Consider the following 19,311-nt stretch of genomic DNA (forward strand, 5'->3'; position numbering starts at 1 on the left):
TCGGCCTCTTTCTTCCTCACACAGCAATTTTTCTAACAGATGCAATTACATTTGAGAGCGGCGGAGAATGGAATCTTATGTTTTATTTCTTTATTCATCGTTTTACAAATGGGATTCACTGTAAAAAGGAAATTGCCTTTGTGGTTCAGTTCTTCAGGCTGCAGTGCTCTGAGCTTCAGTTTTTACACCAGCTGCCACTGCTACCTTGCCTCTAGTGGATGAGGACTGGCCAGGGATGGAGGCTAAGAAACCAGGCAGAGTTCATTTAAATTCAATATATTTTTTATTCTTTGTAAATACAATGAGTACAACCTTTTAACTTCACAAATCAGTTAATTCCACTTTGTACAAGGAAAGTTTTACTCATCCTATAATAGTCCAAGTGCTGAATATTTTTCCTCAGTGCTAGTACCTAATAAATCAAAATGTGAAAAGTACAGCAGCTATTTTATAATGTTTGTTTCTACACTTCCATAAGTAGAGATTCATACCAAAGGAGCAGCTTACAGTGTAGGACGAAGTGTGTGTGTGTGCATGTGCAGGCATTCAAAGCTTTACTAGAAACCAGTTTTCTGAAAGGCATTGAAGAGTCTCAAGCTGTTAGCAATGGATCAAGAAGCCTTTTAGCATCCATCACCTTGAAATTCCTTCTGGTCTCATGTCTCTGTTCATTTACTATCTGGTGTGACTCACTGAAACATGAGTTTGGACCCCCATTGCCTTTGGTTTCAGCACTATGTTAATAGGACAGCAGTCTGCCTCACTCCATCATTCATCTCCACTTTATTTGGTTTTGCTGTTTTTATTCATCCTCCCGCGACTTGGGTTCTTTTAGTAAAGCTCTTCTAATTTTGAGATGTTATCCAACCTGAAGTTGTGGTAAGAATCTCATTTTCATCCACCGATTCCTTTGACAAGGTTGCCTGGCCTATGGTACTGAGAAAGAGGAGGAGGAGGGGAGAAGGAAGGGGAGAGAGAAGGGAAGGGGAAGGAGGAGGAGGCAAGAAAAAGAAAGGAAAAAGACAGAGAAAAAGCAAATCTCACAGCATAAGCTACCCTTCACATATTAATTCAGTTCTGAAGGCCACTTTATGATGCAGTACAATAGAAGGGAAACTTTTGATAAAACTTTTGATTTAAAACCTAACCATTATTTTTAAAATAAATTCTTCAACATAAAATAGTTCTGAAGGCTGCTGTATGATGTTATACACAGAGCTATATTTGGTTACCCAACTTTATATGCTAAAAGGGAAAAGAAAGTTCTACTTATGTTTCAGCTATTGGTAGTTCAGCCCGATCTTCCAGGTAAGAGGCAGAATGGCACGGTCTGTGGCAACCCCAAATTCGGCCCCCTCCCAGGGCATGGCAGCAGGGAGTCCTCTCTGCTCAGGCGATCCTTCTACACCCCATTCCTTCCAGGCTGCCCTACCTTGGGTGAGGCAGCAGGTCAGAGCTACTGGAATCATTTCGTGTCAATTGACATTTCTTTTCTGAAGGCTACACATTTCCAGGTTTATGCTTCCTGAAGGGTTAGTTGAGGTTTGTTCTCCATGGGTAGAAGTTCATCAGATACTGTCCCATCCTGAAAACTGGGGACTCGGAGAGCTTAGATATCACTGGATTTGTACATATCTGAAAGCAGTCTTGTAATTGGCACATTGCCGATGGTTTTTTTGAAAAACACTTCCTCTATGGTTGATGGGCTAATAGAACGTAAAGCTGGCAAAAGTAACAGGAGTTTTCCAAAGCGACAAGGTTGAGTGGGGTATCTGGAATAGGAGAAGCCATGAAAGCAAGGTAAGATCCATCATGAACAGGCTTAATATCTGTCCTTGAACACACATCATCTTCAGCATAACTTCCTGACTGAGCCTCTTTAATAACATACTACAGGGTCCTATCCAGGCGGTACTGTCCCTATTCGGCAGGTGGAATAACAGGCACAGAGAACATAATGACACTGCCAAAAGCACATGGTGACAGTCTCATCATTAGCACAGGGGTTGCATTTTATTTGGAAAAAAAAAATCATTTTAAGAAATATGGTACTCAATTTAGACCAAATAATAAACTTAAGGTTGCTAGTATAGACACCAACCACTAGTACTGATGAAAAAACTAGTGACAACATCCACATTTTCTGATTCTCAAGACTCCTTCACCAGGCTATTTCCCTCAAATGAAATGGATTCCTTTTCCGACCAATTATCCAAATTATTATTCAGGCACTATACTTAGTCACTCTCGGGAATAATTCCATCTTTATTACACTGCAAATTAAAGACTAAGCTGTGTTGCATGGCACTGACACCCAACTTTCACGTCAATGAAATTGGCATATAATTAAAGATGTGAGAAATTGCTGAACAATTTCCTCTCTTGATGTCCAACATATATCTGTACTCAGATGTGCAAGTTCAATCTTCTGCTGCTTTTAGATGCCTATAAGCCACCTCCTCACTGCAGCTCTGATGCTTCTTCAGTCTATAGCTTAGAATCAGGTTACCAATATAGGAGGGCTCCCTCCACTGACACAAACCACCCAAGACTGAACTTTAGAGACACTTATCTGTGACTCAGCCAGGTTCAACTCATGGCCACAAGTGCTAGAAACTGACAGATATCGTATCCTACAGAGGAGTTAGGTAACCGAACATTGAGTTTAAATGCCCAATAACCCCACTGTGCAGAGACCAGGGGAACAACTTTCATGCTTGTCTCTAAGTTTTGAGCACAAGAGAGTCCCTCTCTTCAACCTGATGCTAGGCTGACAATTCATTCTGGGCCTCTGAGGATCTCATTTGGCTCTTTCCTTGCCCAGCCAGACCACATTTAAAAATGTGGAATGGGCATGGTGGAACCTCCCCACAGGAGAGGAAAAAAAAACACATAAATTGCATTTGCTCTCCTTGCTGAAAGCTCTCCTGTGTTTCCTGGAAAGTAGAGGAAGACCCATGTTCCCCTTTCTCCTTGGCCACTTACTCTCTTCAACAACTCTGTTTTCTTTCCCAGGCAGGCAGAGGAGAGAAGCCCCTGCAGTGGGTGAGAAGTAGTGGTGGCCTAGACAAGCCCCCATCGTGTCTGCAGCAACCACTCAACCTGCTGATGTTTCCCCTAGTGAGAAAACACTGGGAAATAATGACCGAAAGGATGGCTTTTGGAGACTTCATAGACAATTAACTCTTGATTTTCTGTGAATAGACTATCCACTCACCTACTCACCCACTTCTTTTATCCTCTAGTTAGGAAGGGGCTGGTTAGTCAGTCAACACAAATTAAGTGTTTATTATATGTGGAGTACTGTACTACCCAGAAACAATAACCATGTGTATGTGTGTGTGTGAGACAGAGACAGAGAGAGAAGGAAAGAAAGAGGCTCTCTGACTATTCAAAATTATTTTGAAGAATATCTAGGCCCCTGACTCCATCTATCAGCATACATAACAGGAAGTTTTCTTGTTTCAGGTGTAACTGTCCTGTGTCTGTCTCAGATCCATGTATCTGACTGTCAGTTATACAGTTTATTACATGTAACTAAACTGTTCATTATTATATATGGTTATTACACATAGTCATATATAGTTTGTGTGAAATGCCAATTTCTATCCCTCTCCTTATGTCCTAGATAATTAGAGAAATCACTTACAGGGCTGTAATAGTTAGGTCAGTTTGCAGGTTTAACAATTAATGAACAATTAGCTCAGTTTGCAACATTAACTTTTCATTTAGATTTCAGATTCTTCTAGACAGGAAAGTGCTAGAGGAGAATATTCACTGACTTGAAGGAGCTAAGAAGGTATAGTTTTGTCACATTTATGACTCTAGACATTAATATTAAATTATAGCTATAGCTGATATCATGAAATACAAAGCTCATGTCAAAGTAGATATGTTCCTTCCCTTAATAATTTCTTTGTTTTGAGGGTAAGGGAGAAGTAGTATACTTGTCATTTCTCCAAAATAGACTTCTGTTAATTTGTGGTTTAATGCTCTCAGTCGTTTCAGTCACGTCTGACTGTGCGACTCTACAGACTGACTATAGCCCCCCAGGCTCCTCTGTCATGGGATTCCTCTAGGCGAGTATACTGGAGCGGATTGCCACACCCTCCACCAGGGGGTCTTCCCAACCCAGGGATAAAACCTACTTCTGTTACAACTCCTGAATTGGCAGGCAGGTTCTTTGCCACTAATGCCACCCGGGAAGCCCTTAAAGCTCTCAAGTCGTCCTAAAAGCAGCTCTCGAAATGTCAGGTTCTCTCAGACTCTTCCTACTCCCTCTCTGGCGCCTCCCCTGGCACCTCTACCAGCCCTTTCTCTGGCTCCTGTTGGTCACCTTCTCCCCTGCTGGAATCCAAGGACCATTCACATCTCTTCTCCACCCACCAGCCTTTCAGATTTTTTTTCCCACTCTACCCAACTAGAATTCATCTCTTTCACTCCCCACTTCCCCTTTTCTCTTCCCTGGTCTGATGAACACTTCTGCCTACTTCCTGCAATGATAATGGACAGTCCTTTCTCGTGTCCCACAGTGCTCACGAGTCACCCTACACAAATTGAGTACTCAGCAAGGGCTGGATCAATACCTAGTATCATATTCTTTCAGTGTGATGTTCTTTATACCTTAAAGACTCTGTCAGAGGTCAGTTATGTCATACAAGTTAGTTTTTAATGGGGGGAAAAGTGCCCAAATTATATACTGCTCCATTTTATAATTCTGAACAAGTCTTAAGTGTTTACTATATACATTCTAAAATTTAATGTGGATTTTTTTTTCTATCTATTAATTAAATTTTTTTTCCCATTTATTTTTATTAGTTGGAGGCTAATTACTATACATCATTGCAGTGGTTTTTGTCATACATTGAAATGAATTAGCCATGGATTTACATGTATTTAATGTGGATTTTAAATTTAAAAGCCATGGGACTTTAGTTTGGAAAAACATATACATGCACTATCACACATCACAGTTTCAGTGATGTTCCAGGGAACAGTTGTTGTTTTAAAACTCACATTTTACAAATTTATTTGTTTATATACTCCCTCTACTTTCAGGGAAAATCACAACATGCTGGGTTGTAAGGTACATGGTAAGCACTCAATAGATACTGGCTGTTGTCAGCTACTAAAGATCTGCTGTGAACCCTAAAGCTTTCAGGAATATGAGCTCTGAACGTGACCTTCAACGACTCTGGGACAGGGAACAGTTTTACTTATTAGTATTCAAAAGAGGATTTATAAAGAAATAAGGTGATGTTTGCACAAGTGGTATCATCCCAAATGAATACAGGTGACTCAGGGTTTCTCTGATTCCCTTTAGTACTGAAAGTATTAATGCCCTCTACCCATTTGAGATAGTTACTCCCAGCAGAGTGTCTGTGGGTTATGCTGAGATGATAGAGACAGGTTCCCATGGGCTTCCCTTCAAGATCAATCTAGAGAATAAAAAAGCAACTGTATTCTAACCTCAGATCTACTGCAGTCCTAACTTAGGAAGCTAGCAATGTTCCACTGCTCTTTAAAAACCCTTGCTTTTTTCATATGAAAATGGAAACAGAAGGTCTACAGACCTTGTGATGGATTTGCCTGTTTGGTGGGCCAGGAGGAGCACTGCCGGAACCCTAGTGACTGAGAGTTTCTACAGATAGTTGATAGGTAATACGCATTCATCTAGATGTATTCAGCTATACTGATGGATCAACTTGTTCATCTGGGACAAAAGTAAGGTGTCTGGCAGTGCTTTCACTTTGATAACCTAATTTGATTTGCTTCTCTCCCCTACCCTTAGAAATAGATGAGGACATAGATTCTAACTGAATTAACTGGTTTGGCAGCAGGATAATTAGTTGCAGTGTTTGAACTGGTTTTTTACTGCCTGCTCACACATTCACAATGGAAACAATTTTCTTAAGTACATGTTCAAGGCAAACAAGGGTCACCTGGTATGGATGTAGCTGTTGAGAGTTAGCTGAGCCTCGTCTTGAAGAGCTGCGATGGCAGCAGCATTCCGGAAACTTCTCAGTTCAGAACCACTGTGTGTAGGAACTAGAAATGAAGATCAGGAAATTGTGAGAAGCAGCACAGGAATGCAGATGGGAAAAGCACTCTCTGGAAGTGGATGGTCAACAAGCAGAAGAACATGCAAGTCCAATGGAATCAGACTAAGAGTATCAGCTCTCTTGAAAGCCATCACCTCTCTTTTGGACTTGGAGATGGCTGAGAGTGAGGACATCATGAGAAGCCCTGGACTGGATGAAGCACAAGCTAGAATCAAGATTGCCAGGAGAAATATCAATCACCTCAGATATACAGATGACACCACCCTTATGGCAGAAATCAAAGAGGAACTAAAGAGCTTCTTGATGAAAGTGAAAGAGCAGAGTGAAAATGTTGGCTTAAAACTCAACATTCAAAAAAGTCAGATCATGGCATTTGGTCCCATCACTTGGTGGCAAATAATGGGGAAACAATGGAAACAGTGAGAGACTTTATTTGGGGGGGCTCCAAAATCACTGCAGATGGTGACTACTGCCATGAAATTAAAAGATGCTTACAACTTGGAAGAAAAGTTACGACCAAACTAGATGGCATATTAAAAAGCAGAGACATTACTTTGCCAACAAAGGTCTGTCTAGTCAAAGCTATGGTTTTTCCAGCAGTCATGTATGGATGTGAGAGTTGGACTATAAAGAAAGCTGAGCACAGAAGAAGATGCTTTTGAACTGTGGTGTTGGAGAAGACTCTTGAGAGTCTCATGGACTGCAAGAAGATCCAACTAGTCCATCCTAAAAGAAATCAGTCCTGAATATTCATTGGAAGGACTGATGCTAAAGCTGAAACTCTAATACTTTGGCCACCTGATGTGAAGAACTAACTCATTTGAAAAGACCCTGGTGTTGGGAAAGATTGAAGATGGGAGAAGAAGGGGACGACAGGGGATAAGATGGTTGGATAGCATCACCGACTCAATTGACATGAGTTTGAGTGAGCTCTGGGAATTGGTGATGGCCAGGGAGGCCTGATGTGCTGCAGTCCATGGGGTCGCAAGGGGTCGGACACAACTGAGTGACTGAACTGAACTGAGTTAGTGAGATGGCTAAACTGGAAGAAGAGACAGCAGTTTGTATCTGCTTACCAGCTTTGAAAGTGACGATGCATTTTAGACAGGCAAATTCAGTAGCATCTAACCGGAGCTGTCTAAACCGAGCCACCACCTCTTGTAAAGCCTGTATTTCAGATATGATCTTGTTCAGCTTCTGGGAATCTGTGTTGTCACCATTCATGCCTAGAATAAAAATATGCAATAAATGCTCTAACATGAAGGCATTTTCATGATTTAATATTGATTTTTGACAAAATCCTGCATATCAATATCTATTCAATTGTCTCTCTAAGATATCTGATTCTATGTAAACTGGCTATATTGTATGAAAGTTAATATAAAATCTTCTCTTGGATAATAACAAACACAGTAATTTGCATTTAAATAACAATGCAAGCAGTCATGAATACAACAAAACAACATTATTTGCATTTAAATATAGATTTATAAATGACAGGTATACTCTATTGTTCAGCAGGAATTTGTTATTCTTTACATGTTGTTCTTTTTTCAGTAATGTATTTTTATGGTAATTTCTACAACAAAGTCATTAAATTGTGCAATTCTTACCAGATACAGCCAGTAGAGTGTTAGCATCAACCGGAATGGCCCATTGTGCTATTCCTAGAACAAACAGTTCTCTCCAAGCATCTTCCAAAAGCATCAGCTGTCATACAATAGATGTATAATATAATATAGTGTGTAATTTATAAATTTATAAACAATTTCAATATGTAAATTTCTATCATTTTTAAGTGTTTTAAATGCCTGTCCTGGTAGTTTTTCCTCTGAATATTTTAGCTTTCCCTTATTTTCTCATATTTTCCTTTTTTAAAAGGTGTCTATACTTGCACATGCACTTGAGGGTCAATCATTCCAATTTCCCCAATTTTGCTTCCCTTGGAAAAGGGTTTACCCTTCTCGTCCTTGCATCCATTTGTTCCTGACTACCTAGAGGTTTCATGGATGACCCAGGCCCTATGAAATGCCAACAACAGGTCAGCAGGCAGATTCCCCTCATAGAAAATGTTGATTATCAGGGTTGAGGATTCCAAACTAACCGTGCTGATGTGGACCCCCATCTTCATGGAGGGTTGAGGGGGCTGGGCTGGGAGAGCGATCACTAATTCCCAAGAGGCATGCAGGGAAATCAGGGTGTAATTATGTTAATTGGGTTTTGCTGAGTTTACCTCATCTCACTGCCTGATTTTTCTGAGACTCATAAGTGGACAGCATCAAGGTGCTTGTCATTTTCATTCTATTGAAATGTGCTACTGAATATTTAAAATAAAAATCTGTCTCCTTTTCTAAATTAATATACTGGATTCCACTTCACTGCAGTTTGCTTGTTGAAGGGTTTCCACTGAAGGGCTAAGTGGCAGATAGTAAGTAAATTTTGTTTGAATTAAGGAGTCTACAAATACTTGTTTTGAGAAAAAATAGCCAACTTACACACACACACACACACACACACAGAGCAAATGGTCAGAGTCTACAAGTAAATCTGGACAAAGATAAAAACTAACCATCTTGAAAAATCTGTTTTTGAAAAATCTCTCAAAAACCAGTAATCCTGGATGATTTATGTGAGAGGATTTCCTTCTGAGTGCTAAGGGCTGAATTGTGAAGGCTTGTAACCAAAATCACAATTAGACCAAAGGGTTTAATTTTCAAAATGCTTTATTTTCAGCTTTATTGCATTAAGTACAGAAAATAATACTTTCAAAATGCAAGGTAAACAATGTCTAATTCTAACCATGTCTGAAAGTCCAGGCCACAAAAGAAAGAATATCCCATGCTGGAAGATTAAATGTTTTGAGCACATTGCCAGGTCTCTCTGTAGGAAACATACTTCATATTAAGGGGCACTATTATGCTTTAATTAGGTTTAAAATGAATTAAAGAAACAAATCCTTTGCTTTTGGAACTACTTATTAGCCTTTAGGGAAATTTGTCATTAATTTCCATGAATATACTGGTAACAGCCAATTTTTGTGAATGCTTCATTTTCTTTCTTTCCCTTAAGGATAGAAAAATTATGGCAGAGACCATTTATGATATTCCTAACAATAAAACTTCTGAGTTTTGGTATGACACAATTTTAATAGCACGTACTTTTTTTCTCCATCCTACTGTCATTTACAATCACAGGATTATGCACCAGACCTATTTACTCACAAAATCTCTAAAAGCATTTAAAGAATCAAGGGAACTGTGCAACACACCCTTTAGTCCTTTATGCTGATACATCAGTGGCCAAAACTGTGAGCATCACAATGAAAAATAAAAGCAGCAAATATAAAATGAGACTAGCTCTCAAAATCTAACCAGGGAATACTCTCATCACCTTCTATTTCTCTCAGTTCCAGTGTTCTTAAGAAAACATTGCTTTATTAACAATTTAAAAAATCATTAAGATTTATGATTTTTAAAATTTGTGATTAAATTTGATGTTCCAATTAAACTAAAAAAGAAAATGATCTTGTATATTTGTTTCTTGCAGATTATATCCAACTTTCCTGAAATAACACAATTACACTTCTTAGTAAGGATTCCATAGCTATATATTTTGAAGTCATAGCAAAAAGCTAAGAAAAATCATTTTCTCACTGCTGTTAAGAATGGATGCCTGGCTCTGGTGATTTATCCAAGCAGCACTTAGTTTCACAAGCCTGGCGACTGGTTCTTCTTTCCCAACCCTCTTCCCCCAAGAGCTCAGTGCCCTCTTGGTCCTACCTGGTCTTGCAAAGACAGCGTGGAGAAAGCTGGCACACTCTTAGCCCACTTGATGCTCATAAATAGAAGTCTGGCAGCTGATTCACACACTGACTCTGTGGCCACTTCATAGAGATACATTGGGGTCCCATTCACTTCATGGGGATACTGGGTGGGGAGGAAAGAGAAAAATCAGGGAGTAAGGAAACAACAGCTCTGCAAGAAGAGCCACTGTTAAAGTTTTCTAATTAACCAAGGAAGGAGACAGGAACATCTATAGAGTCTGGGAAATAATAATTATTGGGAGAGGCTCATTCCACTCTTTGGCGGCCTTTTCCACCAAGAGGGGCATGCGGCTATTCTATCCCCTGCAGCAGATTTTCCTCGGGCTGAGCCAAGTGCCAGGCCTGTCTCCCAATTTAGACAAGAGCTTGCACTTGAGTAAATAAAAATAGAAGTGGGGAAAAAAGTATAAATTAATAGGCATCCCAAACACAAATATGCATATGAGTATTTTTAGAAAGGATTAGTATATTATGGAAATATTTCAATTAGACATCTTAATCATTCACAGAGCATTCCCATTCATAACTGACAACATATTCATAACACTACTTTCCCAAGCTTATTATACACATCAAGGGTAAGAAAGCAATATTAAATATTGTGCATGCGCCCAGGTGTTTGGCTTCCCTGCAGTGTGGGGCTGCAGCTGGCCCTTGTCTGGGGGAGATCTGGAGGCCTTCTTGGCCTGGAGTGGGGGTTCTGTGTAGGCACCAGCTGGAAGTCTGGAAGGCAGTCCCTAGGGACACCTTTGGAGGTGGTTCTGGCTGTGGCCCTGCTAGTAGAGGCTCAGTCCTTGTGTATATTCATGTGACTCAGAAGTGGAGTGGGAAATGAAGCCAGGTTCTTCATACTGTCCTAACAGGGTGAACTCCACATTTCTCTCTTGCGTTAAGGACCTTTGTCCAAGAGATTAGATCCCTGCAGTTGCAATTCAAGGTGCTCTTCTGCCAGCTGCAGGCAACTTCTTTCTTCTAAAAACAGCTCTGCTCTTCTGTCCTTCAGGAACACTAGGCTGCCCTCTTAGTTCAGACAGGCTTTCACACTAGAAGTGTTTTCTAAAGGTGCAGGTTCCTGGGCTCCACCTCAAATTTGCTGTAAGGAGGATGGGCCTAGAAGTCCGCAGTTGTAGTCAGCTCAGAGAGTGGCTTGACCACACCCTGAAGCTTGAGAACCTCAGCTCAACAGGGGAGAGTGGCCCGTAGAGGGCTCCCCACAGAGCTCGGCCAAGCACTGAAGGCCCCGCAAGGTCTCTCCCCGTAAGTGTTGTTTGAGCTATCCCAGCTGAGAAAGAATGGGCGTGCCCCTCTCCGCCCTCCACTCTGAACGGCCTCGGGCCCAGCAAGGCCACTGACCTTGGGCGTGGGCTGAGCCAGGCTCACAAGTGTCTGGCGCTCCGGGGTGGCAGACACCGCGGCCAGCTCCAGGCCGTGGGGATCCAGCTGCGTGACCGCGGTGAAGAATGCAGGCGCGGGCAGTGCGGCAGAGGGGAAGTGCGCGGCCCCTCCGTTCTCTTCCTTGTGTCCACGGAAGTAGAGGGCCACCTGCTTGCGGATAGTGGACGTCCGAGGGCCCCGTTCGTGCTGCACGGCTGCAGAAACACACAGACCCGCGCGCGCCCGAGATCAGAGACGTGGCCATTACACAGACGCTGCCGCGCTCTCTGGCCAACCTGCGCGTCTAGGCAGGCAAGGGAACCCGGGGGAGGTGAAGAGAAGCGGGGAGAAGGAACGTGAGGGTGGGAGGGCGCTCTGAGACCTTCTAACCCTTACACTGTTTGCATAAGGAAGCTGAAGCTGAGAAGAGCATCCCGGCCCAAAGTGTCACACTAATGCCTGAGTCTCAGGCAAGACTACGTGCGTTTTGTCTGTTCAGGGCTCCTCCGCGCCCAGGCAGGTTGCAGGGAGACCAGAGATCCTCTGGGCAGGAGTGGCTAGGTCTCGACCGCAATCGAGTGCAGAGGCAGCATTGCAGGAGACTAGCGTTAGATCCCTGGGCCGGGAAGATTCCCTGGAGGAGGAAATGGCAACCCGCTCCAGTATTCTTGCCTGGGAGATCCCATGGATAGAGGAGCCTGGCAGGACTACAGTCAGTCCATGGCGTCGCAAAGAGTAAGCCAGGATTGAGCCATTGAGCGCGCGTTTGCGCGCGCGCACACACAGCGTCTCTTCACAGACTTCCTTCAATCAGCCCGAAGACCACTTCGCCCCACCTCCGTCCCCCGCCCTACTTGGAAATACCACTGGGCCTCGTCGGGCCCGGGAGAAAAGAACCCGAGCCCGGGCCCGCCAGGGCATGGGACGAGGGAAAGCCCTCTCAGAATGTCCTGGAGGAAGGCAAGGGAGATGTGACAATTACCACCAACAGTTTAAACAAACAAATTAATTCAGGGCAATCTTCCGCTCCGCGAGCCTGACAACTTGTCAACACACACGTTCAACAGGTTGGACGCTCCCTCCTGCTTCCTGCGCCGCGGAGGAAGTAACTTCCCCCAGGGAGAGCGGTGTGTACCTCATGGGGATGCCACCCCACCCAGGCCTCCTTCCCGGCAAAGCCCACCCCGCACCCAGTCCTGAGGCTCCGTTCCTCCCTCCTGGCCATGACTCCCGCCCGCTTCCCGGCCTGGGACGCCCTGGCCAGGCCACCGCCGGCCACGCCCTTGGATTGCACCCTAAGCCCAAGAAGCATCCTGACAAGCTAGTTCTTGCTGAGCCTTCTGGGAGCTGGGTGTCCGAGGCACCCACTAGGGTTACCTTGCCGCTACAGCCCCTTTCTTCAGGACTGAGAGAAGCCCAGATCACCACAACAGCCGTCCTGATTTTGTGATCTTGGTGAGTCTACAAACAAGGCTAGACATTCTGCCTGTTCATGTCTCTGCCCTTCCTCCTTCAACCAGTCTCCTAGTCCACAGGATATTCTCTACCAGAGACATCCAGACAGCAAGACCCTGTGGGAGGCTAACCTTAAGACTGGCCACAAAAGGGCTGCCAGGAGAGGTGAGAAAAGGAATCTGGATGGGAGATCGGAAACGTCACGTGTGTGTCCCCAGCAGAGTGGGGGCCTCAGGAACGCTGGCCTCGTGGGGATGGTTGTGAGGTGCAAGGGCCCCACGAAGGCATGGGCCTTACCCTGGAGAGTTCAGTGGGGTGGGGCTGGGACTCAAGCCGGGAGATGACTAAAGCCCCAGGCCAGTTCCCAGAGTCTGGAAAGAAATGCTCAGATGATTTACATGCCTTGGAGTGCCATTATTTTCTGTACACATAATTTACTTACTACTCAACCAACATAAGATGAACCAAGAATAAGTAGATTACCATCTTTGTTCATGTTGACTTCCAAACACTTCTTCAGCCGACACGCCCTGCACTGGTTTCTGTGAGTCTTGTCCACCGGGCAGCCTCCCTGGAACAGAGTGCAGGTGGTCAGCGCCCCCCAGGGCCTTTACAGTGGGGACTAGAAGCCGGCGCTGGGTGGAGGAAAACGCGTGGAGGCCGAGTACCGACTCCACCACAGACCACAAAGCGGCAAGCCCGGGTCCGCAAAACGCGAGGGCCTTGGGCACCGGCAGGGCCAGGGGGAGAAAGGCTAGGATTCTCAGAGCTACTTCAACAAAACCAATCCCTGACCCTATGAAAGCAGACAAGAAGGAAAGTCCTGCTCCAAGCAGGTGAAGGGTCAGAGCGACTGGACTGCCAGGCCCCGCTATGCGGGGAGGAGCCCACGAGGGGGAACTTCGCCAGGCGCAGTGGTGGTGGAGCAGGGGCCAGACTTTTCAGGACCGAAGACAGCGACCTGCTCGGGTGGAGGGAGGCTTCAGAGCTCTGTTACCGAGCCAGCTTGCCTGCCCAGATCCCTGCCACATCCCCTTCCAGTGAACTATTCTTTCCGCTTTCAGCTCTTGAGTCTACCTCTTTCTGTCACTCTCTGGGTAAGTCCATTTATCTGTCAGATAAATATTTCATTATTCTCCACTCTCCTCTTTCCTCTCTTGTCTTCGTGTTCGAAGCCATCCAGCTTCGAAGCCAACCAGCAGGTTGAGAGTTGTTTTAAAGATTACCCTCAGCCCAGATTCATAGAAACACAGCCATTCCTGGAAGGTGAGGCAGAAGCCACAGTGGTTAGGAGGGCAAGGCTTACAGATGTAAGGATGGGAAGGGAAGAGCCCAAGGCCTGGACAAATTCTAGAAACGTCCACAATGTAAATATGACCTGAAAGATAATGTGATGGACTGTCTGAAAAAATGATAATATGGACTGAGAATATTAGCATGATAACTGAAAAAATAGAGGTAACTGCTGCCTCAGAAATATTTATCTGAGATGCATGAGAAAATAAACATTTTATCCAGTGCAATTTTCTGGAAAAATATTGGCTATTAAAAGAGGAAAGTATAGAGAAAATTTCTAATGAAATTTATTCAGTGTTAGGCGTTATTACTGAGGGAACATATGTATAGATACATAAAGAGTCATATCTACATGTGTATTTTATACACAGTAAATACTTCTTATGTATTGGTGCTCTCCTCTGTTTTTATTACGTGCTACTGTTACATTTACAGTGGGAAGAAAGATAATAAAATAAATGTATTTTTATTTTGTTCCATAATCTCAAAATTCATATACTCTGAATTTGGAGTAAGCATATTTTTTTGAAATACCCCTTAGGAAAAAATTACACACTCAAACCACAGTTTTATGAGATCACACCCCTTTGATTTGAAATATGTTGATTTATTAAAAATAAAGGTAAAGCAGAAGTTCATAACAATTTCTAAACATTCTCATTACTGTTAATGATGAATTGTAATGCTATTTACCTAATCTTAGAATAAAAAATGGAAATAATTTTTTTTTCCTAACTGAATTCTTCCGGGCATCTTTGCTGGCTAGTGTAATAGCTCAATGTAAAGAAGTTTAAATAGCTCAATGTAATTAAATGCAATCATATGTCTATCCTCAAATGTTATCCTTCTAGTATTCTGATAAACATACTAATGCAAAGTAGAAGCTTACATTAGTTCTTAAGAGTGCCTTCAAATCAGATATACTGTATATAAATATCTGGAGCCTGAAAGATGCATACCTCGGTTTGGGCCATTTATTCTCTGTGCAAGAAGAGGACCACCATGCCTGATGAGTCTATTATCACTCCTTTACAAGCACTTGGACTGACATCAATATGTTTGAGTTGACAGCCAACCCCTTTGAAAATATCAAGCATAACATCTGAGATTTTGATTCCCCAATTCTGTGCGTTGCATAAAAGATAAAGTGGAGGCCTGCTCAAATCTGATGACCCACAGTAATCCCATATTCCTGTGGAGCTACTGGGCTACAGTTCTGGGTATATATAACTTGGTGTTCAAATGGTGACACAGAAACTGATACAGAGTTATGAACTCAATTAAACAGGTAATAGGGCTGGAGAGTTCAAAATAACTTATCCAAATGCAGTATCTTCTTGTTCTTGTTTCTGTTGATAATCCAAATCTATCAGAACTTGGCATGAGCAGACATAGCTTCAGAAAAAGATAAATAATTCACTAGCAGCAAGCAATATATGTGTAAGTATATCATAGACATTAATATATATACTAATTAGTGAAAATGGTTTTACCATTTTGGTAACCAAAGGATGACTTCTGACCACTGCACTCTCCAGGATCTTCCTGGGAGTGGAGATGGTCATTCTATATTTAGGATCTGTATGCCTGACCAAGGAGAAGGCCAAGAAAGTGTGGGACCAAAGGGCTGACCTTCTGAGCTGGAAACTGAGTCAGGGGGAGGGGTCTGTTCACTCTTTCTGGGAGTTTTAGCTCACACTTAGCCCATGCCCCTACTTTTATGTCTCTTTGAGACAGTTCCTGCTCAAGACCAAAGCATAATCAATGGGGCACCCCTTCTAAGCAGAGAGGAAGAGAAGATATGGGAACCATGAAAAGGCTGTCAGTTACTCCTTCCTTGGGCACCATCTCTTCTTGCTCACTTTGTCCTTTCCTGACAAGGCTCAACTAAATTCACGAGGGTGTTGAAGGCCCACTGCCCACTGCCAAGCAGCCCTGCTTCTCTGAAACTGAAAGGGCACAGTTCTTCATTCAGCACATCCTGTCTGCCCCAACTGGCCAATACTCACTTCACATTTCAACCTTGACTGAGATGCCCTGAGACCCAGGTCACAGCATTGAGCTTGGGTACTGCTAAAAATGGCGGTGGGGTGGCAGGCAACATAAAACAGCCCTTTCACCTGCCTGCACTTGTGGTTTAGATTCTAAATTTCCTTAGATCCTCTGGGTTGGCTTTATAGTCAGAGTACGGGCCTTATCCAGTGTAGAAACCTGTCAGAGGATTTAAAAAAAAAAAGGGCGGGGTGGGGGATTGGAAGAGGACATAAAGAGGCACTGGGATTTCAGCTTTCCTCCTTCAAACTCAGCTCTCTTCCCTTACCTCTTCACACCTTTCCCAAGCAAAAGTGCCACTGAGAGTTGAGGCAGGAAGCAGGGGAGAGGACAGGAGTGGTCAGGGCCTGGTCTCTCCCTAGCAGTTTGGAAACTCAAGAGGAGGCCTTGGCACAAACAAAGGAAGGGGAGGTGGCGGAGGGGAGCCGGGCAGCACAGCCCTGCTAAGGTACCTGGTTTCCAGATTTGCAGACATACGTCCTATTCCTTCGGATACTTCGTTTGAAAAACCCCGAGCAGCCGTCGCAGGCGTAGACCCCGTAGTGTTTCCCCGAGCTTCTGTCGCCACACACTTTACAGGGAATATCTAAAATACGGCCTGAAATCGCAGGAAAGACAAGGAAGGGGTGGGGGTGTGTGTGGAAGGGGTGAGAGAGAGAGAGGAGGGCGGAGAAGGAGGAGGAAAGGGGAGAGGGAGAGAGAGATGCTAAGCAATCTGACCTCCGAAGGGATTAGCACTGAAGCTGCGGTAAAAGCAAATAATGAAGTGATTTTATAGCCAAACTTTTTTTCCTTGAGCAAGTGTCAGTTTCCTACAATGAGCATTATTCATGCACCGCTACATGTATTTGGGTCTCCTCTAATCGCCGAGACCCACTTTGGAATAAAAGATTACAGCAGGCCGGGGCGGCAGCGCGGCCCACTGCTGCCTTTCTGCTCCGCGGAAAGTTTGGCCGCCTCCCTCCCTTGCTCTTGCATTTAACAGAGAAAGTTGTTAGTGAGCGCGCGAGGAGACAAACTTGAAATGTAAAAGGGAAAAGAAGAAAAACAAACACGGCTGGAACCAGGGATGGCAGCTGGAAGGCAATCGAGGTTTCGCTGAGCTGCCGGGCGGTGGTTATTATTAGGATTATTATTGTAATGCTAATACTAGGATTATTAATGATAATAAGGGTAGTGGTAATTGCCCAACTTTCACTTTACCTATTTAAAATAATGCTTGATGGATCGCTTTTGACAATTTCTTTCAGGAAAAAAATTTTTTTTTTTCTCCTCAAAGTAGCACCGAGCTAGGCAAGTAGGGGGAGAGTGTTGTAAGTATGTTGATTTCCTGGCAAGTTAGGGTGGGACAGCACCCCCTCCACTCCCCAGGGTATGCCTACTTGAAGTCCTATCTCCTCACACTACATCCTGTGCGGGGTCCCTTACTCCCGCTTTTTCACCGCTGTCTGAGGCTGATTTTTAAAAGCCATCTGACGTGTTTCTCTTGACTGCCCTCCAACCCCAGTGGCCTTGACAGTCGCTTGACTCAAGGGAAATCTCCTTGGAATCCCCTCAAGCCTGGGGTGACCGCGGAGCCCGGAGAACTGTTTCGGAGAGCGTAAAATTCAAAAACTCAGAAGGAAAGGGACTATATTTCTATAGGGTTCAAGGGTCCAGCAAGACTGAAGCGGTTCACAGAGACTTAGAATTTCCTCCCTCAAACTAAAGTAGTAAATAAAAGGTTAATTAATACTCTGATAATGATGGTGGCGACAGTCAACAATACTACTTAATAATCAACTTCTTTACATTTAATTTTCCCTTTGCCACCGCCTCGAAGGCCTCTAGCCCGGGCCCGGGAGGCCTCCTGCTTGGTCTGGGTGAAGCTGGCAGCTGCTACCGGGAGCACTCGGGCTGGGGACCACTGGGGTGACGGGAGGCGAGGGTGAGGACAGCTGGGCCAGGGGAGTAAGGGAAGCGTGGGTGCAGCGCGGGGAAGACCCGAGGCCTCAGGGTGTAAACTTGCTAGTGGATTCCCAGGCGTCCAGTGGGCGAGCACCTCCGAGCGGGGCCTTGGAGGAGCTGCAGGGGGTGGGGGCGGGGAGAACGCGGGCGGCAGGGTTGGGGAGGGGGGTTTGGTAACCACCAGGCTCGGCTCGGGCAATTACAACCCCGCCATAGCACCTGCCTATAGAGCCACCAGTGACCCGTCAAAAAGAGTAGCATGGGAATTCGGATGGCGACAAAGGCCGGCGGGGGAGGCGCGCGGCGCGGCGACCACCGCCTCGGCGCCCCCTCTCCCACAGGGTGGGAGGAGAGGTTGTGCTGGGGTGGGGCGGGGAGGAGGGAGTTGGAGAGAGCCAGGGGAGGTCACCTCGGGTCTTATCCCTCACCCCTTCGGGCCTGTCATTGCGCCCAAGGGAACTCAACAGCCGCCCAGCAGACGCCCTCATTCTGGAAAGCAGTAAACTTGGTTTCCATGTTTTGCAACCATACTCCTCTGCACAGCACGCTCCCTCTGGCTGAGCTGGGGTCCGTATTTGGGGGTCCAGTCATCTTGTCATCCCCTCTATCCTCCTCTTCCTGGTGGCACTTTTGATGATGCCGAGATAAGCGCGAGGGAGGAGCAGTGGTGAGGGTTCTCTTTTCTGCTTCCTATCCAGAAACGAGGCCAGGGACAGGCATCTCTGGAGAAGCCCGATGGGGTGGGGGACAGACCAGAGGTGTGGGCCATACCTTCGGCCTCCGGGCGCGGGGCTCCTCGCTCCTCGGCCCCCGGGGCCAGCCGGCGCGCCAGGCCGGCCCGGTCCCTGCGCAGACCTCCGGGCCGCGGCTCCCGGGGCACACTAGAAGCCCGCACACCCGTCTGGGGCGGAGCACAGGAGGGAGGACGCGCAAATTCCGAGGCAGAGCGGGTGTGCGCCTCAGACTCCGCCACCCAGCCACGTTAAGGTGACTTGGGTCACGAGACAAGCTGGTTGACCCCGTTGCAAAGCTCCTCTCATTTAGCAAGTCGAGCGAGCTCCGACGTGAGGCAGGCGGGAGTTTCCTGAGGCTGGAAAACCGTTCTTAACTTCCCTCGCCAGGGGGTCCCCTCGGGGCTTTTTGTGTGTCATAATTGCCTAAAGATATATGGCAGCTTCGATTACTGTAATTACCATCAGAGGCTGTTGAAAGAAGTTAGTCTGGGCTGCAGGGGTGACTGGCCGGGGTCTTGTTACCACCCAGGCGGGGCTCCCGGGTGACATCGCTCTGCTCTCCAGCTGT

At 45.2% G+C, this 19,311-nt stretch overlaps 1 protein-coding gene across 3 annotated transcripts in view; it reads right to left on the reverse strand.

The window, feature by feature from the left end:
• Positions 1–264: 264 nt before the first annotated feature.
• NR2E1 (nuclear receptor subfamily 2 group E member 1) overlaps positions 265–19,311 on the reverse strand; it is a 64,382-nt gene continuing 45,335 nt past the window's right edge. For 2 of the 3 annotated variants that reach the window (XM_020892363.2, XM_070450008.1), the window contains exons 2-9: positions 16,515–16,660; positions 13,198–13,285; positions 11,239–11,474; positions 9,842–9,988; positions 7,676–7,772; positions 7,139–7,288; positions 5,943–6,048; positions 265–1,772 (exon numbers count right to left, since the gene is read on the reverse strand). In XM_020892363.2, the coding sequence (XP_020748022.2) occupies positions 1,610–1,772; positions 5,943–6,048; positions 7,139–7,288; positions 7,676–7,772; positions 9,842–9,988; positions 11,239–11,474; positions 13,198–13,285; positions 16,515–16,660 (1,133 nt within the window). In that variant the 3' untranslated portion in view covers positions 265–1,609. Of the gene's footprint in view, positions 1,773–5,942; positions 6,049–7,138; positions 7,289–7,675; positions 7,773–9,841; positions 9,989–11,238; positions 11,475–13,197; positions 13,286–14,969; positions 15,100–16,514; positions 16,661–19,311 lie in introns of those variants that run through there. The other variant, XM_070450009.1, reaches the window with a different exon arrangement.

This window comes from Odocoileus virginianus, chromosome 19, assembly GCF_023699985.2.
Source record: "Odocoileus virginianus isolate 20LAN1187 ecotype Illinois chromosome 19, Ovbor_1.2, whole genome shotgun sequence".
Classification (NCBI taxonomy): Eukaryota; Metazoa; Chordata; class Mammalia; order Artiodactyla; family Cervidae; genus Odocoileus; species Odocoileus virginianus.